The 19,739-nt window shown below is 41.4% G+C and overlaps 1 protein-coding gene across 4 annotated transcripts in view; it reads right to left on the bottom strand.

Annotated features, from left to right (window-relative positions):
• Window positions 1-19,739, bottom strand: part of 14-3-3zeta (tyrosine 3-monooxygenase/tryptophan 5-monooxygenase activation protein zeta) — a 28,013-nt gene that overhangs the window by 8,086 nt on the left and 188 nt on the right. For 2 of the 4 annotated variants that reach the window (XM_022072605.2, XM_022072602.2), the window contains exons 2-3: window positions 12,064-12,393; window positions 2,846-2,969 (exon numbers count right to left, since the gene is read on the bottom strand). In XM_022072605.2, coding sequence (XP_021928297.1) covers window positions 2,846-2,969; window positions 12,064-12,363 — 424 coding nt within the window. In that variant the 5' untranslated portion in view covers window positions 12,364-12,393. Of the gene's footprint in view, window positions 1-2,845; window positions 2,970-12,063; window positions 12,394-13,118; window positions 13,391-19,574; window positions 19,594-19,739 lie in introns of those variants that run through there. The other 2 variants (XM_022072604.2, XM_022072603.2) reach the window with 2 other exon arrangements.

Below are 19,739 nucleotides of genomic sequence, written 5' to 3' on the forward strand. Positions count from 1 at the left end.
AATGCTGACTGCACGGAGGAGCTTATCGGACTGAACGCCCAAACAAAAGAAATACGCTGACTGTGCCACGTCAGGTACACAGACTAGGCCCGTCCGCCAGCTTCTCCACCGGCCAAAAACTACTGCGCCGACTATACTGTACGTACGTAGAGACGGAACCTCATTCTCTCAAAACCTGTCCCACTACGAACTGCAAATTCTTTCTCCTGGTCTAGGCTGTCTTTGATCGAGAACACAGCAAACCAACGTAGTGTAAGAAATGTTAATCCTTTTCCGCACTTATATGACGATCCGTGCTTTCCCTCATTAAGTACTGTGTGTATATGGGGCGTGTCCTGCAAAGTATCCAGTGGCTTGACAGGTTAGAAAGATACCAGGAGTTCGCGCTTGCATTCAGAGAAAGTAATCTCCATGGAAAATGCCGGCAAACAAAGCGGCGATGGCTACTGAATTGCTAGATTAATGTCTGTTCGAAGATTCAGCATAACTAATTCTGCGGAAGGGGGTTCTTGAGAAGCTGACAGTCGCTATGATCATTAAATTCAGCACATTTTATATATACGTGTAAGTGCATTGCTGTTAACGAGCCCGCGATGGTACTATCCAGGGTCACACATCAAGCCGCAAATCAACACAAATCGTGGGTCACAGTGTTTCTGACTTCGTCGTATTCCTAACTATACGGAAATAAATTCTGACCCAAAAGTCTCATCTCTGAGCAGAACGCTTATTACTACCATGCGGGACTATATTTGTACGTCCTCTTTGAAAGCAAAAGAGGGCGACGTCTCTTATTCCTGGTCTGATGCGTATTAGATCTCGTCGGCAGGGAAGCGATCGATGAGGCGGCAGTCCCGTCTGCCATAGCAACGCGAGCGGGTTTCCATCTCTCTAAGTGCGGAGGTGGGTAAATTCACTTCGCAATTTCTTCCGCTACTTTAGCAGCAGGGCGGAACACAGTTTATATCTCTTTTAATCATTTTCCCGAGTTGTGGCAGGCTTATGACGCCACCTACACTTTCTTTGAATCATGTACCACAGGACGGATTTCAAATAAACCTGGTACGGACGTCAAGCCATTGTAAAGATAAGTTAGTAGTGAAAAGTCCAGCATCAAATCAGCAAAATGCAATGAACTTCATGGAATCCAACCAAGAAAACAAATAAGCCTTTCACATGGCCAACTTTATTGAATTATACACAATCTAGCAAAATATATATATATATATATATATATATATATATACACACACACACACACACACGATTACGGTACCCCGTCTTAATGGAAATGTTCTATAACGCCGATCATCCCATAAATTTGGAGTAACCGAGACTATACCGTACGTTTCGCACAAGTCAATAGTTTGCGGGTATTAGGGAAACAAATGCATATACTACGTAAACCAAAGACAAAAATTCATGTAAGCAACATTTCGTAAACGCGAATCTTCGTAAACCGAAGACCGACTTTGCTGCATTGTACAACGCAGAGGCAGGAGAGCGGAGCGATCATTTTTTCCTCACGTGGCCCTCCTGCAACAGCTGGCAGTCGCGACTGGAATTCATAATACAAGTACAAGACACGTATCTACCGCAATACTAACAGAATACTCAAACACTATTACACCTGAAGCTAAACATAGTAACACTGGGTGAACCTGCCATAATCACTAACGATGTCAATGATGACTACGGCCTAGAAAAGGGATGAGAAAAAACATGCCGCTATTAATATTAAGAAACGATTAATAATACAAATTCTCCTTTATCTTTTCGTTCTTGTACACGGTACAAAACTGCAGTAAGAAAAACAAAATATACGAAAAGACCCAGATGTTGAAAAAAATTCAAATTATGTGGTTACTTATTATTTTATTTAGTGTTCTGTCTGACGACAGGTCCATATGAACAGGATCCTTCCATCCTTTTCTCGGACTGGGACCTGTTCATACACGTTCTTTGCAGATGATCCAGAAGTGGTTTGCCGTTGCCTTCTTCTGTGTGTGAATGGAGTAATTGTTGGGATGCCACGGAGAAACCGGGGAAGCCCCGGAGGAAAACTCCGTGTTGCCTAGACCACGGCCTTGCCCAATACAAGTTATAAATTCGGGCACCGCCGGGAATCGAACCCGCAACCCCAGGATTACAAGGCCAGCGTTATAACCGCTACACCACCGTGACATGTGGTTACTAATACAACATATTTACGAAAAGTCGGGTCAGAACGACTCCGAATCGGAAATATTAATAACATTTTTATTTTAACTGGCATATCTAGTGTATGTTGGCCAATGTGAATTTTATCACGAGCCCCTCTACCCTCCAGTCATTCGAAATCGGACCATACAATCCCCTAACAAAAATAAATCGCCCTAAGAAGTACTCACTATACAGGATGATTCAAAAGGTTAGGGCCAAGCTGAAAGAGCGCATATAGGGAATCAGAGAGAACAACTTTCGAATAGGAATCCATGTCCTCCGAAGTTATCCTTAATCAGTCGAGGCCACTGAAGGTAGGGAAGTCTGATAACATGCCGCTGAAATAATTCGTTTGTAAGATTGCTAATGTAATCATAGTACATCAATAAAAAAAACAAAATTAGGCTAGTAGGAGAATAGCAAAGTACGATTATTTCAGCGGTATATTATCAGACTTTCTTACTTTCAAAGGCCTCGACTGACTTTTGAATCACCCTGTATTTTCCTATACATGCAATCAATTTATAAACATTCTAATTACTGGTAATTAAAGTAGGAACCGGCTTAAGATAAGAGCGTAACATGTGTGGAATAAACACCAAGTAATCACATAACAAGTATTAAGGAACAGACAAATACTTACTATTTCTGGTCTCCCCCGTTGCAACTTCCGCAAGATACCTGTAGTAATCTCCCTTCATCTTCAAATAGAATACTTTGCTTTCGGCATTACTCGCTTTGGGGATCAGGTATTTGTCTAAGAGACCCTGCAAACAAGGAAAACTCAATGCAATGACCACGTATGTGATGATGGCCTCTGCACGTACAACAGAGTACCACCTACGCGCGTAATGCATTCCTCAATGACAAATCTATTTTGTTTGACTGCAGTCAAACACATTATGCCGAAAAAAGTTTCAAATAAACGTACGTGTTTCCAATTGACTTATTAACACGACCTAAATGTTTGAAACATCTGAACGAGTCAGTGAATATAAATTCCAAGAAACGGAACTCGCCCATTCGTAAACTAATAATCTCGCATTTGTACGAAAATAACGGCTTAAAATAGCCACCGATGTGCTCAAACTTCCACTTCACAGATTCTTATGTACATTCCACTGGACGTGTTTATCGTGCCCAAAATCCGATCAAAGAAAACTGTGCTGTAGCGACGAGAAAAGTGGGTCAAAGCGGCAAGCGGTTTGACTTATCCGTCATGTCGTACTACCCCCATCCGCAACTCCGACGGCGCCAACCACTTGTCCTGAACATTATTTAACGGCAATATTTAAAACTGATTGCAAGCTGTCTAACCACGGTACCAGATGGAAGTAAGTTGTCAGCTCCACTCCCTGGTCCAACTTAACCCCCGGCACGAATTGGGTGGGCCCCAAAGTTGGTCTGGCCGCAGAGGCTTGAAAAAAAATTCTCTGCCCCAGCCGGGGACAGACCTCCAGTCATCCAATCCACAGTCGAGACACTACACTGACTTTTCTTCCCAATCATTCAATGTCAATGTGGCATTGAGCCCATGGGTCCAGCGCAAAAACTTGCACTCAAGTATAAATTCCCTTTATTGCGGCTGAAACTTTCACACACGTCAAGAAAATCGTACAAATTCAAACATTTTGATACGGTTGGAATCGAACCTGAACCCCTTTTAATACAAGCCACTACGATAAATCATACGCCACCGGCTCGGCAGAAATGTAGGGACACGCATTTCATATAAAAACTAATTAAACTAATTGTACACACACAATATTTTCATCAGCAATAAATAAACACCAAGGCCATTGAAGTGTATGTAAAATGGCAAACATACTTATATGTATAAAATACCTCGGAATAAGATGAGGTAGGTTCAGCGCGATCAGTAGAAGTAGTGGGATCTCAAACTCGGTTAATTGGGATACGTCGGGAGTAGAACACTCTGGCCCAATTATGCGAAGTTCCACGTAAAGAGTTAAAAAGTTATGTTCTTCAAGATTGTCCCCTATTAACCGATGGCCCAAGAAACCGGAATTCTGTATTTATATTAAGAAAGCCATGAGTACGTATGCACACAATTCTTTACAGTGAGTCAATTGCAACCGAGATGACTCACCCGAACTTACTCATATTGTAACGTCATCTGGCAATTCCACACAAAACAGCACCAAGAGAAAGCTGACAACACGAAAAAAGTAAAGGCCGTGAAACGCTGACTTGCGTTCAAGCACGCGAAAATGTAACACACACAATTCTGTCGTTACCCCTACCAACAGCCAACTGATTGCAAGCTAAAGAAACAACCTCAGTTAAATATTAATGACACGGATTATTTTATTTTGGAGAGACAGTCATTACTACGAACCTATTTACCACGGCATTCCAACAATTTTGAAACAACAGAATTTCAACACCCCCTAAATTACAAATTGGCTAGCTTAATTTCTTTCTAAAGAAACTCCAGTGAAAAAAGGAAACCGTTCTCTGATAAACTGAGCGAGATGAACCCAACACAAAGCTCAATCTCTATTTTACGAAGGCACCCTTTAATATTTCAGTCAGTTCACTAGCTACGGGTTGGGCGATTGGGGTCCGATCCCCTTCGTCTAGCCTCTGCGTCCAGACCGGGTCCACCCAGCCTCCTGTCCAATGGGTACCGGGGTCCTTTCCCAAGGGTAAAGCCGGCCGGGGCGTGATGCCGACCACTCCACCACCTGGTGCCGAGGTCAAGAGTAGGAGCTATACCTCCACTCCCTCCAAGCGCCTACATAGGCGTGTAGCGGGACGCTTTACTTTACTTAACCTTCTTCCGAGTGGCCTCCTCCCTTCAGACTTCCCAACCAAAATTTCATACTGATTTCATCGATTACCCAAATAATATTCGGTAAAGAGCACAGATCATGGAGCTCAATACGCAATATTCTCCAGCCTCCTGGCACTTCATCCATATTGAATCAAAACCCAATCTGTGTTCTTCCCTTACCGTAACGGACTACATTTCACAGATACAATTAGTTTTGACCTTTACGTTTTTGGACGACCGACGAGAAAAAAAGGTTATGAAATGCATGGTAGAAAATCACCAATTTCTGCATGAATGCAATTCCGATTTAACATCGGCCCAAATATATAAATTTTACCACGTTTGCCTTAATCAGGCTTGAAATGTTCACAGCTTTCCATCTGCTTCGCAGCTCAGCCCTGTTACAGCGAGTTTTCTAAAGAGAACTTACGCCTGGGCCGACCCGAATATAATACAGGAGCGACTTCCGTCCGATTCAGCGTTCGCAGTTCGTAACAAAGTAGGCTATTTCAATTCCAACGGCGTCGACGGAGCTCTTACGATTCGTATCGGTCAAACGTAATACATACACAACACGAGGCTCAAAACAAATACACCAATGTTCTAAAAACGCTATTCAACAACACACCGATCTCATTACGATACACAACTTTCTGCGTAAGATAAATATTTAACGAACTACAAAAGAAATAACAACACAATCCGACAGGCCTGTTCTGAACAGATCTGCAGAATATCAACGGGACTGATGAACCACGTAAAATCGCTAATAACGCATTTGGAAACGCGTACTCCGTTGGACCACTCTTTCAATTCTTTAACGTACGTTGTCATAGAAACCGAGAATTAACTTTCATATCGCGTGAAAGGAACTCAAATAAACACACAAATGAATAAACTGTTTCTCTGCGCGAGTGCTTTGTTATTTTATAGCTTCCTTTGTTCAGCGTAACCGCACTTACTGCACGACTACCTGCACCGGGCTTCGATATGACGACCGTGGTCAATGGTCGATAACATTTACTCATAGACAAGTGTTCTGGTTTCTGCACGGACACTCGAACTTACATGCTGGGTCAATGAGATTGGAAGGACAAAGGCAATAACCTTTCGGAGTAGTTCGTGTTCATCGATTTCCTGCAACCTCGGCAAGCTTTATGAACCTGGTTGGCCGAGGTTTTGCTACACATCAAATCACTCACGTTTCGCCGGATCTCAACACACACGGCTCACCAGGGAGCACAATCATCACGGAAGTTCACTGATGGAAATAAAATAGTCTGCGCTGACAGGCTTTGATTTAGCGACGTTTTCTCAACAGTAGAGACTGCATGGCGTCGAATAGTGGGTACATCGCAAATAACTGGCATTGGAGGCGACAGTACGCAAAAATCGACCAAGTACACATTTACCGGTAATATTAAAATGGATATGAAAGAAACAGGGGTGTGGCTATGGACTGAAATTAACAGACGTTTTACCCTGGGAAAGAGCCCCTACCCCGGCACAGAAAGGTGGATAGGCCTGCAAAAAATCTCCGCTCAAGCCGGGAATCAAAAGCCGATCGTCCAGCCCCTAACCTAGTCGCAACTGACTGACCATCATTTCTTAACGGAACCCCTGCCAAGATAATGACGACGATGACTCCGTCGGAATGCAGACTTCAATTCACATCTCTTCGTGGGATAACCCCTTTGCGAGATATATTTACTCCAAAAGGCCATAAGATCATTCATCAGAAGGAAAACGTGTGTGTGCCAAAGTCCAATATAGATACTGTCCTTGATTCATAACAACGCAGACTTAAAACACGAGCAGCAACTTAATGGGATATTAAACTTTTACAAATTAATGCGATAATGGAGCATATGTAACACTATTTAACACCGAAGACTACACGAAAGCACCTGTACTTTTCTTACGTCATACGGCAGATCGCAAACTGTGTCGACCACTTCAAACTACCACAAAAAACGCAAGGGCGTCACCGCGACAAGTATAAGGCAATGCTACATTACATGACCTACGTACAGCTGGAATCTCGATCATAGGGCGGACTGGTGGTGGGAACTTGTGAACACGGTAATAATCTTCAGGTTCAACAACGGGAGGCGAATTTGACTAGATGAGCGCAATCAGCTTCTGAATCACTCCGTTAATTACTCAATGTCCTGGTCTAAATCCGTGAACCCACTCACCACTCACAATACTGTTCTCATCTTATTCGAGCAACTTTGCTTTAAACATCTGGTGCTGAAAATGCATCGTTTACAAAAAACAATATGAACTGTACCGGGTTACGTAAATAATCTCCGTTGTATCGACATAACAAATAATATGCACGTATTCTCAAAGAACACGAGATGGTCAAACAGTCATAAATCTCGATGTTGAAATCGAATACATCTCATTTAAAAACAACATTGGGCTTATGTACTCTTTGGAGTAAGCTGATATTCCAAAGGCGTTCTTTACGCCAAATCACGGGTGTTGTCCTTGGACGGGGAACCAAGGAACGTCATGCAACAATGTGATGAAAGACGCGACGGACAGACGTGGACGGGCGAGAATGTGCGCTACAGCGATAGTTCAAAGTGCAAGAAAAATATTACACTGAATTTCTTACTAAGCATCTCATCAAACAAAGGCTTCGTGTTGAAGAACATCACAGAAACCTACTTACTAACCACGACCTTGTGAACACATGATATACGACAAGCGCTTATAACCAAAAAAGAAATTACTAAATGTTACATCTACGTTGGCAGACCTGTAGAACTCCCTCATCTTTGAAACTTCGCCAAATACACAATAACCTCTCCTTTCAACTGCAGCTAGACGAACTTATTCCCAACTGGTGATGTCAGGGACTTGCTAATCTTGGGTTGGGTTCTTTCATCACTGGCGATGATTCAACTACAATAAATGACCGTCAAAAATCATTCAAGCAACGCAAATCAACGAGGAATTATTTATAATTTGTACCGATCATAAGTTTTATGAATATGGGAGAATGAAATTTGCCTTTTCTAAGCAATGAACCATGATTTTGCTTCAAGACTGCTGATGAAGGTGGCATTCACGAATAAAGGTCTGAAAAACGAAAAGAAAAACAGCCAACAAAATAAGGAATGTCCCAAAAAGATGTACACAAAGAAGCAACATCGATGGACTCTTTGTCAGTCAGCTGCTCACCGCTGTCAATTGTGCCACGAAGTTAACGGTGGTCATTTCGAACACCCACACCAGATTAGCCAATGCTGACGTGTATAATGGTTTATTTATTAAAATGTCGATTTCATTCACTAAATTTGAGTATATACATCTTTTTGGGACACCTGTGTCAGTTATTATTGCGCAGATGTAAAATGAGGTCTCGTACTTTGACAGAAAAACAAAACTGTTATGAAAACAAGGCACGACGTAAAATGCTAGGGAAACAGCGAGCTTCAGTTTAGTAAGCACAGCTGAACCTTCGTGTCCTGGTGCCAATGGACAATGCGGTAAAAACGTCTGTGAAATGTTACCTCGCATACTCACAGCGTTATTTATCCCTAGTTTATTGACGACTCTTTCAACTAATTACGTTTTCATATCGCATATTGACTGGATTACTGAAAAATTAACCGGAAAGGACGTAGAACAACGAACTTCGTCCATGTTAAGGTACGCGGAATCTGACAGTAAGACCTAAGGAAACCTTAAAAAAAACCGACCACGTTGGCCGGTCTCCGGGAAAATATTTGAAACGGCGACCTTAAGAGCACGAAACAAAATTACAAACCACTCGACTACGACGCTCTAAGACGGTGTAATCGACAATTCTTAACTCCAAATTTTTGGGCGGCCTATTTACGTTTCGCGGTAATGGAATAACATTTAATGTGCGTCAACTGATTCATACACAGAAATTCCTTTGTTGAAAGCACACAGCTGAAGTCCATGAATAAAACTTGCGTAAAATGGTATAGCACGAACACACCATAAGGACACGAATCATTAGCATGACAGGATGCTTGCGTAATTTGGTCCCAAATGAGAATGTTTGAGCAGCAGGCAACACTTGTCCGCGAATCAACCGAATTAATGCGCGTAAGTTGGCTTGAACAAATACATTCAAGGCTACGATATGGACTCGCATATAAAACGGGACGAAACACGAAAAGCACATAATATTTAAACTGTAAAATACAGCCTTATATAAGGCAATTCTGAAAATGAAATGAATCCAAAGAGCAAAACCAAAGTTATTAAATGAAAAAATCTGCATACGTCGAGTATTTTCCAGTGGGTTGAGGCATAAGGCACACGGAACTCCGACTTGGTTCCGAAAGCACCAACAGCAGAAATATTTTGCATCCTTGTTTCCTACGTTCCGATAAACATTTTATAAACGACGTGAACCAATGTGCGTCACATGTCACGTGACCACAGTAGAGGAGGGGGCGGGGCCAGGGGAGAGTACACGAAATAAAACACCCACCACATCCTAATAAAACAAGGTCATCGCGTCATCAGTCATCTTTACATTATCTAACACTTTACTTGCTCTGTTCCAACACCAAATGCCTAGTCCCCGCACGAAGTAATTCAGGGTTCATCAACGCTGAACACGAAGGACAACGCCCGTGTTAAACTCTGAGCTGAAATAGCGCAGTTCCTTCTGAAAATTGCCAGCACTTTTCCTTGGAGCCTGAAATGTACGCTGCCGGTCACTTACGTTTTCAAAAGAATCGAAAGATAGGCTTTCTTCGCTTTTCGGCTTGAGTTACGACACTTGCATGTCAGCATATACGTAGAATTAGCCTATGACTTCACACTTTAATTAAAATTAGGGGATGGGTTAGGCGAGGCATGTAGCATAATTAAAAAGGTAAAAAAATGTTTTTGGAAAACCCGAACTGAAGCGATCACTTGCAAGACATGCACAGATATAAATACATTAAACTGGATATTTATGAAATAGGGCGACCGGGTCTTGCGGACCGGATTAAACAGGCTCAGAATAGGGCCCAGTGTATGGCTCTTTTGAACACAGCAGTTTAATGAAAGGTGGGTTACCTAAGTTGTTCGGAATTTTGAAAATAAACTCAAAGCAACCGGTAGAAATCACACCTGACGTTAACGTCCGACTTCAACTACACCATTTTAATAACCATGTTCACAGCCCTCTCATATAAATATGAGAAAAGAGCGAAGGCTCGGTAAAAGACCAGCCGTAAAAAATTCGGGCATAAAAACACGGCAATTTTCAGAACAACCAACTGCTGAGATGCGAAAACGCTACTGGATCCTCAGGCAAAATCCGGGATAGTACGTTGAATTACGTCACGACCTCTTCCTTCCACATTCTTTCCATCTCATTATTCACTATCATCCTCTCTTTCTACGCTATATGGTCAGAGCTACTGAAAAAGCGTAGTTACAAGGCTATAAATAAATAAAACGCACTAGGAAAGCACGTATTCCACAAATAAGTACACCTTCCCGCCTGTCACATCTTGAGGAATGACGGCGGACGTGTTTTTACATGCGTAACCGAAAATTCTACCTACACCACCTTACAATAGGCGTTATCTTCACACAGCGCCGCCGGGACGATAAAACTTTGCCGCACATACACTCCGCCCATTTCCGTGTATTTGTCCGGTATCCTGGGAGAAGGAAGTGTTAAATACGCTGAAAGACATCACCTGCTATTTATTTTTGGCCTACTTTACTGGACGACGCTGCCTGCAGCTCGGATTATACGGTGTCGAATGATGGAATATTTGGGAAGGGTACGGAAGATGCTGTCTCAGGCTCATTTAATGTGTTCTCCCACAATTTGCCTGGAGGGGTGAATAAAATCACTCATGATGGTTGGCCCAAGACCACGAAGGGAATACGCTTAGTTACGTGTCAAAGGGGCATTTTCAGAAACCGCGGGGTTTATATCCGGAGTAAGTAAAGGTAGACCGCAAAGCGTTTGTCTGAAAATGATTTTATTGTAGCACGTCTTTTCTCTTCGTACGGATCGGAACTCGGAACCATAAATCATACACAACACCCCATTTAAGGGAAAAGAATTACTCTAATACTTCTAACACTCCAATCAAGACACCAGACGCCTTCCTGTGTAAACAGATGTCAGCATATTCCGTACAAGCTACTCTAGGTAAAGAAAGTTTCAAAAAAATAACACAGCCAATACGTAGACATACACAACAACAATAATGCTAAATTCAGACAGGTTAGAAAATGAGCGCACAGACAACTTTGGCCCTCGCTATTAACGCCAGATGTCAGGTTTTCCGAGGATCAATGACCCGTACTTGGGCGGGGTGTCTGGGGTCTGTCCACATGAGTGATGATTGCATCACGAAGGAAACCCCTCACTTTCAGGGTGGTTGTCCTGCTGGTAGGGATTCCCCAACAAGTAACTCACTCTCAGACATAAGTGAAGTTCTCGCCATTGTCCTATCTGACTTAAACTCAAATTCGCCCAACATCAAATTTAATAAAAACCCATTCTGCGGTTCTCAAGGCCTAAGAGGAACGATGGATGGATGGATGGATGGACGGACGGACACGGCGAAGCCAAGCTAAATGTTGCAGCTTTAAACCGTGATCACACATAAAAATTAGGTAAGATTTGAGGTTTTCACGCCGGTGTCTCAAAATGGCCGTCTTCCGGGTTGCTGTGCAGTGTAGTCTGGTGTAAGTTTACAGACGCTTCAGAGGTTCTTGTTGCCTCCACAGCGGAACAACCCATGATCAATTAACAACCTGACAGTTGGCCATACAAACAGAATTTATTAGAATTTTTTGTATATTATGGGGACATCAACCAAAATACGTAATTAGCAAAATGTTCCCCCCCCCACCAAGGACATAACTCTGCACAAGTACTTCCATCTACAAGACTTGGGCCACCAAACTGAAACCTCATTTGATGATGATGATGATGATGATGATGATAAACTCACAGGTATGAAATGCCGTCTTAAAAGACTTGGCGTGGTTCAATAAATCGCATAACATGATACGTCTAGGTCAAAAAGAAAAACCAGACAAGTACTCACCAAAACATCGTAACAGATCTCCCTCAATTCTTTTTCCACCTTTTCTCTGTATTCTTTGGCCATCTGTTGCTTTCTCTCTGAGCCTTCTGTCTTTTGCTCGATCGATGAGATAACCCTCCAGGAGGATCGTCGGGCACCAACAACATTTTTGTATGCCACAGACAAAAGGTTTCTCTCCTCGTTGGAAAGTTCCACTCCTGTTTCTGTAACAGCCTTCATCGCTGCAGCCATGTCATCATAACGCTCTGCCTGCTCGGCAAGCTTTGCCCTCTGAACCAATTCTTCCTTGTCAACAGACATTTGTGTATGGTGGGTTTTGTGTGTGGTTTACTGGAAACAAAGAGAAAGTTTAATAATTAATTCCTGATGACGAATTTCGACCAAAATATGTCAGGCAGTGCATCTCTCAGTCTAGAAAAACAGCAGTGGGTCACCACGAGGCTTAGTTTATCCAGATAAGAAAGGAAACCAATATCAAAACCAAATATAGATCGTGACTACGAATCTTAAACCACCAATAAATTTAATGCAATTTACTTACAAGTGGAATTATTATACTATTGTAAATTCAAGTACGCCTAACACACTTCGAAGTGAAAAACACGTAAAAAAACAAATGCTTAATTCTACTAAAATATCTACCAATACAAATTTAAATTGATACATTTCATTTTCACTGGCTGATTAATAATCCACAATGCACTGCAGAACGCATAGCAGGCATGAATTTCAAAACGATGGTGGTCCGTATTCCTATTTTTACCGAACCGTCGTTTAAAATACCTTCCCACGAACACCAAAATTATTAATAAAGCTGTTTAAAGTACTGCTACGAGACGATGACGGATTGGGTGGGGCTTCACGGTAAACTAGACCAGGGTCACGTGAACTGTACCAGTATAGCACCAATAATGAGGGAGTGCACGGCATTGGTTCCTTAATTGGAAATTAGTCTCCCACAACGTCACCACGCACGGCGATATCCTGAATAAAACTAAGTAAGATACTGAACTTGGCCCTTAGAAACACAGGTGTAGGAATTTATAAACACTTACAACAAGAACCAAAGTCTCTCGATCTCCTGTTTCGATAAAAATGTTTTTTTTCACACAATCACCAAAATCCGGGAACAGCTCTTTGCCTAACACATTACACTAACAAATCATACACAAAACCATTGAAAACGTATTTTCTCTCGCCTTAGAAGACACTACATTAAAAGGGCAAACATTTGTTCCCCAGTTCCGTTCAGTACGATGCTGTAAGAGCAAGCAAGCAGACAGACAGGCGCGGACCAGACGTGACACTCCCGGGGAACGAAAAGTGTGAACCAACCCAGACCGAGCTTCCACGGATCGATCGCCCACCAGAAGCACGTCGGACCCCTCCCAAGCTCTGCCAACACACGCGTAAGAAAAACAATTAGTACCAACCACACAGCAAACACTTCAAACATCCCCCATTTCCAACAGACGAAATAGGTGTCATTTATTGGAAAGGTCGAGGCCGAGTGATTAGCACTTCTTCTTCGCCAGCCAGAACGTGCGATTCGAACACAATTTGATGCAATCACACGACAAACTAGTAGATATTACTTCGTTTAGAAGCACTGAACCTAAATCCTCACTCAGGAATCTTACGAGTTTCTGTTCTATATAACGTCACGAAAAAACCACAGCAAATGAAATGGAGGAGAAAGCCGAGAAGCTTCCTTCACATTGCAATCGAAGAAACCGTGACTTCTAACTCCAGAAGTGAGTCTTAAAACTTATGGAGTGCGATATCTTTATGCAACAATTTATTTTTCTGGAGTACAGTAATAATTTCAGGAGTCTTACCTACATTTAAAACTGAAACAGTACGTATGTACGCACGCAAGCTTATAGCTTAAACAGTCTTCATACTCCCCGCCGCGAGATCAAATCCTACGTAGGGACAAACCAATTTGCCCGAAACTCAGTGTGCTTAGTTGTTGAAACTAGAATGAGAGGTAAGAAGAAAACTGTCCTTGGTTCGAGTCCCGATTGTTTTCTGTAGCTCAAAAAGCAAACACGATAAGAGCCCGGTCAATTTTTTTTTGTTTCGCTGGGAAAATTACAGGAACGAAGGCCACAACACCGAACACGTCCTGCGTTTGAGTTCCAGTAAAGACGGTATCTTAATTTTCTTCGCAGAATGCATACGGCATGTGACCGACCACTTTCTTAGCCAGGTAACTACGCTAATTATCAATACCTCCTGCGAGTCTTCAGAAATATGTGCGTCATGCTTTGTGAATGCAGACTTCACCTCGCGTCTGGCACATGCACAATGACTACCATAGGTGGGCATTCCCTTTCAGTTCTGAGGGCAGAAGTTAGGCTTTCTTAGTCTCCCATCTGGTTATGCTCATTTAACCAGACCCTCTATTATCCTATTTTGAGTACCTATCGACTTCGCCAGAAATCGACAGCCAGCTGTTCTCTTCGCATCTGTGAAGACCAAATTCAGTTCCGACACCACGCCGTTGTCCCGAGTCTACCCATGCAAAGGCAGAATTCAACATGTCTATCGTTAAGATAAATACAGCAAGTTCCCTCAACACAATAACACAAGTGACGGAATTGCGCTACTCCGTAGCCAGTGACTCCATAAAGTTGTTAAAATGATCTGCAAATGTGTCTGAAAAGCCAACTGATAAGCAAATGCATGGCTGATAAGGAAAAACGTGAATCACAAACGTATGAACAATTTTGTTAATGCACTTTACGCAGTGGCTAATGGCGTTGGTTGCGAATTACGGAACTGTTCACTTAATTAAGGTAATGGAAACTTCAAACCCAACTTTGGCTGCACGTCGCATGGCAACGCTACGCTGTGCTAGTCTTTTGTGCGTATACGGGTTTCCTCTTAATACGAACATTTAGTTTATTTACTAATTAGCTGCAATCCGACTGAATGCACGCTTACAGCAGGCAGCGTGTTGCGCCAACGAGATCACATCAACTCCTTCCCACATATTTTATACCCAGGCACTCATCGTTGGCTCCCCACCTTTCACGAATCCTGAAATTTCAGTAGTCTGCACAACAGACCACCAGTGGCACCAATGTTCGGCCAGACGAATCCAATCCACACCGTCGCACCTGTTCTTGATAAAATGATTTTCAAGTCAATAAATCTGTATTCGTCGAAACAAAAATGTCCGATACAGAATTGCACAGGCGGGTAGAAAAACTGTACGTCAACGATTTAAAAAATGGGTAATTCATTTTTGTTTACTAGTACAGGTTTTCACAAAACCAAATTCGTCACACATAACCTCAAAGTTTCGCACTATCACCAGCTAGCTTGCAACTCACGCAAAGTATATTGAAAATCTTGTCAATTCATTCAGGGTACTGGGAATGTTTTCTGCAATAGCAGACCGACATATTCTTAATTAAGTTACTTCACATTTTATGGAGCCCAAGGTTTAAAACTGTGTTCACAACACCAAACAAAATTTTAAGAACGCGTAGGGGTGTAAGCAGGGTCATAAAATCCCCTGGAGTTGGAAAAACAAATATCACTGCAGTACCCACTACATACACGCCGAATTTTTCATATTACCAAAATGAAAAACTGTATCTAGTTCAACCGCTGTATTCTAACTTTTGTTCCCGTTATCAAATCGAGAACAACCTGGAAATGTAAAGGGCATACGCCAACTAACACAGGACTTAACATTCCTCTACAATTCGTAAGCACCTATATATTACTTTCTTCCTCCCGACATTGCGCGAATAGTACGTCGTCGAAACAATGACGACAATCTTAATCAAAATTAAGCTAGAACTGGTAGTTCCAGCGTCATTTGGATGAAGAACATAAAGATTTCTGAGAGATTTATTCTGAGATAGACCACAAAATATCAGAGTAGACCACGCCCATTTATAACACATCTAGCCTACAGCACGTTACGAGCAATACGGGTACAGGCCACGGTAATTAAACCATTATGACGTTCAAGATTTATAATTCTTGGCATATTTCATTTGGCCCAGTACTGTATTTCGTAAAACATGCACGTCTACGGCGACAGCTTCATAGTCTCACTCAATGGAGAAGGAACATTAAAAGCTATGTGCTTCAATTCCAAACGCATTTTAGATGCAAGTACTAAGCCACCTATAAAACAAACCTCAACAGATAAGACAACGAAAAAATAAATTGACGTGTCTGGATTTTTACCGACATCTGCAGTGGGTTGGTCCATCTTTCGTCTCAGCAAAGGGAAGCTGCAGTTACAAGGATGCGGAGTACGGGCAAGAGCACGAAGGGGTTGAAAGTCTAGGGGTGGTGCCCACGGCGTCACACTACGCACACTCGAAACTGGTAGCCATCGATTGCAATCTACCGGCCCGTAGTGACAAACAACGGACACGCGCAATGTCCACATTTAAAGATAAAGGATAATACGCACACAATGTTACGTATTCTATCCAATCCTGTAAACGACGTAACAAATCAACAAGCTCACGGCGCATATACCAGGAAAAATACACCTGAAATAGTCACGTGAATTGCGCAAAATAAGGAAAATTTCTTTCTCTTCGAAGGGAATGCACCCGTCCTTACTTTAGTACTAAAACCATGTTTTGTTCATTAAGGAGAAAAAAACACAAACCTCCAAATTTGCTAGTACGGGTGCAGCAGCCATGTACCTTACGGGAGCCACTCAAACTAAAACTTAATGGTAGCTATGTGCCCCACCTGCTTCAGTAATCAATAACTCATCATTTTGTATTAATGGTTTTCATGATTCTCAATGTGAACAGGGATTACTTCCTTAAACAGCATAAACTACAGGATGTACATAACAGCAAAGAGTTGTTTTCTTTGCAGTATGGACTGAACACACAAGTATTAATTATTTGGGCGAGCTTCGGCTTCAAAGGATTAATAAAACTGATACTAGACAATGTGAAAGATGCTTGTAGAAATAAACATTACTCAAAGGCACGGGACTAGATTATGTGCTCTATGGGGGAAAAAACGTAATGCAGTATGGAACAACATAAATTTTGTATGATTATAAATCTCAAGTTTTAAGACTTTATGATGGTCAAACACACCAGATCCATATGGCATAATATTTGCGCCTACCATCCAGGTAAGTCAGCTGTGGCTGAATATGGCATCAATCTGGGTCATCACATCCTGCAAAAGGTCACCATATTCTGGCCAAGAAATCCAGGTGTTTGGACATGATTACCAGGGAAGCTACTATTCAAGCTCCAGCCTCACAAGAACAGGGAATGTGGGTTCTCCCTTGGCAGGTCATGGAAGCATCTTATTCACACCCTGAAGAAATGGAATAATGTTCTAAGAACAAGATATATATACTTGCTCTTAACCTGATCTTATTTTCAGAAGGTCCTGGAAAGAGCTGCCATTTCTTCATAAGCAAGTTGAAAACAAAGCTGCAAAAATGCAACTACTAGCTTCCTAATGTCTGTCTGTCCACAAGAAATAACTCAAGAATCATGGAATATATATTTATGACATTTTATACTAGGAGTTTTACCAAAATGTGTTTATATATTTCAATGGTGGTGAACATTGGACAACAATTAGACACTTTCATGAAGACCAACATGCGTTTCTGAGCACAAAAGTGACCTTCAAAATTAATGGGGGAATCCCCAGTCAGATGGTTGCCAGACACCTCATCCACCCAATCAAGGAGGATCCACATATCACTCAGCCCACTCATAGGTCAATAACCTAAGATAACTCCATCATCAATGACACCATTTGCAAAGGTCAAACAGTTCCACACATACTATTTATGTTACATCAGAAAGACAGAAATTATGATATTAAGAAAGGGAGGGAAGATGCTGCCAAAGACACTGTGCTACAAGTGGTAAATTATAAAAACTACAAATACCTTGGTATAAGTCCTCATACAACTGAAACAGTATTCGCTTTTCTCATAACACAAGAAAGCTTTCACATACAAAACAAAAACTCCCTCTGTAAATGATATGGTACAACACAAGTTAAGATGGCATATGCTGAGGACGATAAACATGCACAGTGTGCACAAGTACCACTTATCAACATTACCGTGGACAAGATTAGGTAGGTAGAAAATGACTATTTACATAATAGTACCGTCTTCCGCCACATTTCCTTTCTACAACATTTCATTGCTGTAGTTTCTTTGTGTTTTCTATTAGCAGGCTTCTAAATGATCCTATAATGCATGTAAATGTTCACCACACACTTCCTGTACTAATGTGTCCCACAACTGTTCATACAAGCAAAGTTTAGTGTGAATTTTGGGACAAAAAGTAATTCTGGATAACAGGGAAAACTTTTAAAGCATATATTTCTGAGCCAAAGGTATCTACTTTCCACCAATTCAATCTTTATTGAAATCCTTGACAGAAGTCTGATAATCTCTCCTCATTGGTGTCCTTGTACACAAATATAAGATTATACTAAGGCACATATATCTTCCAAAAATTTCCCATCCACTCCATTATCACAGACTCTTCCTCAGCTGTGACAACCATTAAGCCTTAAATAACAAATGACTCAGATGCCAATATTATTCTCCTGTGTTAAATATTGTATTCCCCGGTTATGTAAGTCATTCCATTCAATTCACTTACTCCTGCTACATATAACAGTTTAGGTTCAATTAAAATTAAGTGTAAGTTTTGTGCTGCCAACATTGAATGACAAAGGCAAGGGCATCCTCATTTTCAAAATCACCAACAATTTAACCATATACTTAAAAAGTCTTTCAAAGCCTGCTGGGCCAAGTTGTGAGATAAACACAAAACTTGCACACATTGTGATCATAGTTCAATGTATGTAATATGCATCTCAACCATTTCAACTAGATGTCACAAAAACAGCAAGCTGAGTGCCATGACTCAAAACTTTCAACAAGATACTTAAGTATGTATGCTTCCTATCCAAATCGGCCAATTACGACAATTACCAAAACTTCCAAAGATACAGTAATCCGCAATTTGTTCATTTTCCCAATGGCAGGCATTGCTCACAATAAAACTTTGGAAACCATTTTCGCGGCTTTTTCTACTAAAAGTAACCACTGCATAATCAGACACAACACCACAGTCTGTACGAAAGGTTAATTCATGTTAGCAACATATTAAACGATATACGATACCAAATGCAAACACAAAATAAATTCCTGTACATGCAGACATCCTTGCATAATTATCAAACTCGTTATTTCATTCTGAACAGATTCCAACAGTACGGTAAGCTGCACGACACAAAAGCAGTTTTGTTACTTACAGCCAAACATTATTTGAATTAAAACAATTTCATATAATTCTTAACCTCTAACAGCAACGAAGCAAAGATTTATAAACAAACGAAGGTCGATTCAACATCACGTGAAACATAATAAAACTTGCACCTTCAACAAGTCATCTTCTATCACCTTCACAATTCGGTTACGAAACTATTATTTGGTATGAATATACAAATAAAGAAATATTTACCACGTCAGTATAAAATGTTGCTATTTTTTAGCCGGTAATTTGACAAAATGGCGATTCTGCATAGGGCACTCCTTCAATGCGTCACACTAAAAGCAACCCGTGCCAAGCTTTCTTTTTCACAGCCACTCTATCACTATTAGTTACACCAAAGTAAATAAAACTATT

The sequence above is a fragment of the Zootermopsis nevadensis genome, unplaced genomic scaffold, assembly GCF_977971745.1.
Source record: "Zootermopsis nevadensis isolate Lab colony 2312 unplaced genomic scaffold, Znev_1.0 Znev_ptg000017l, whole genome shotgun sequence".
Classification (NCBI taxonomy): Eukaryota; Metazoa; Arthropoda; class Insecta; order Blattodea; family Termopsidae; genus Zootermopsis; species Zootermopsis nevadensis.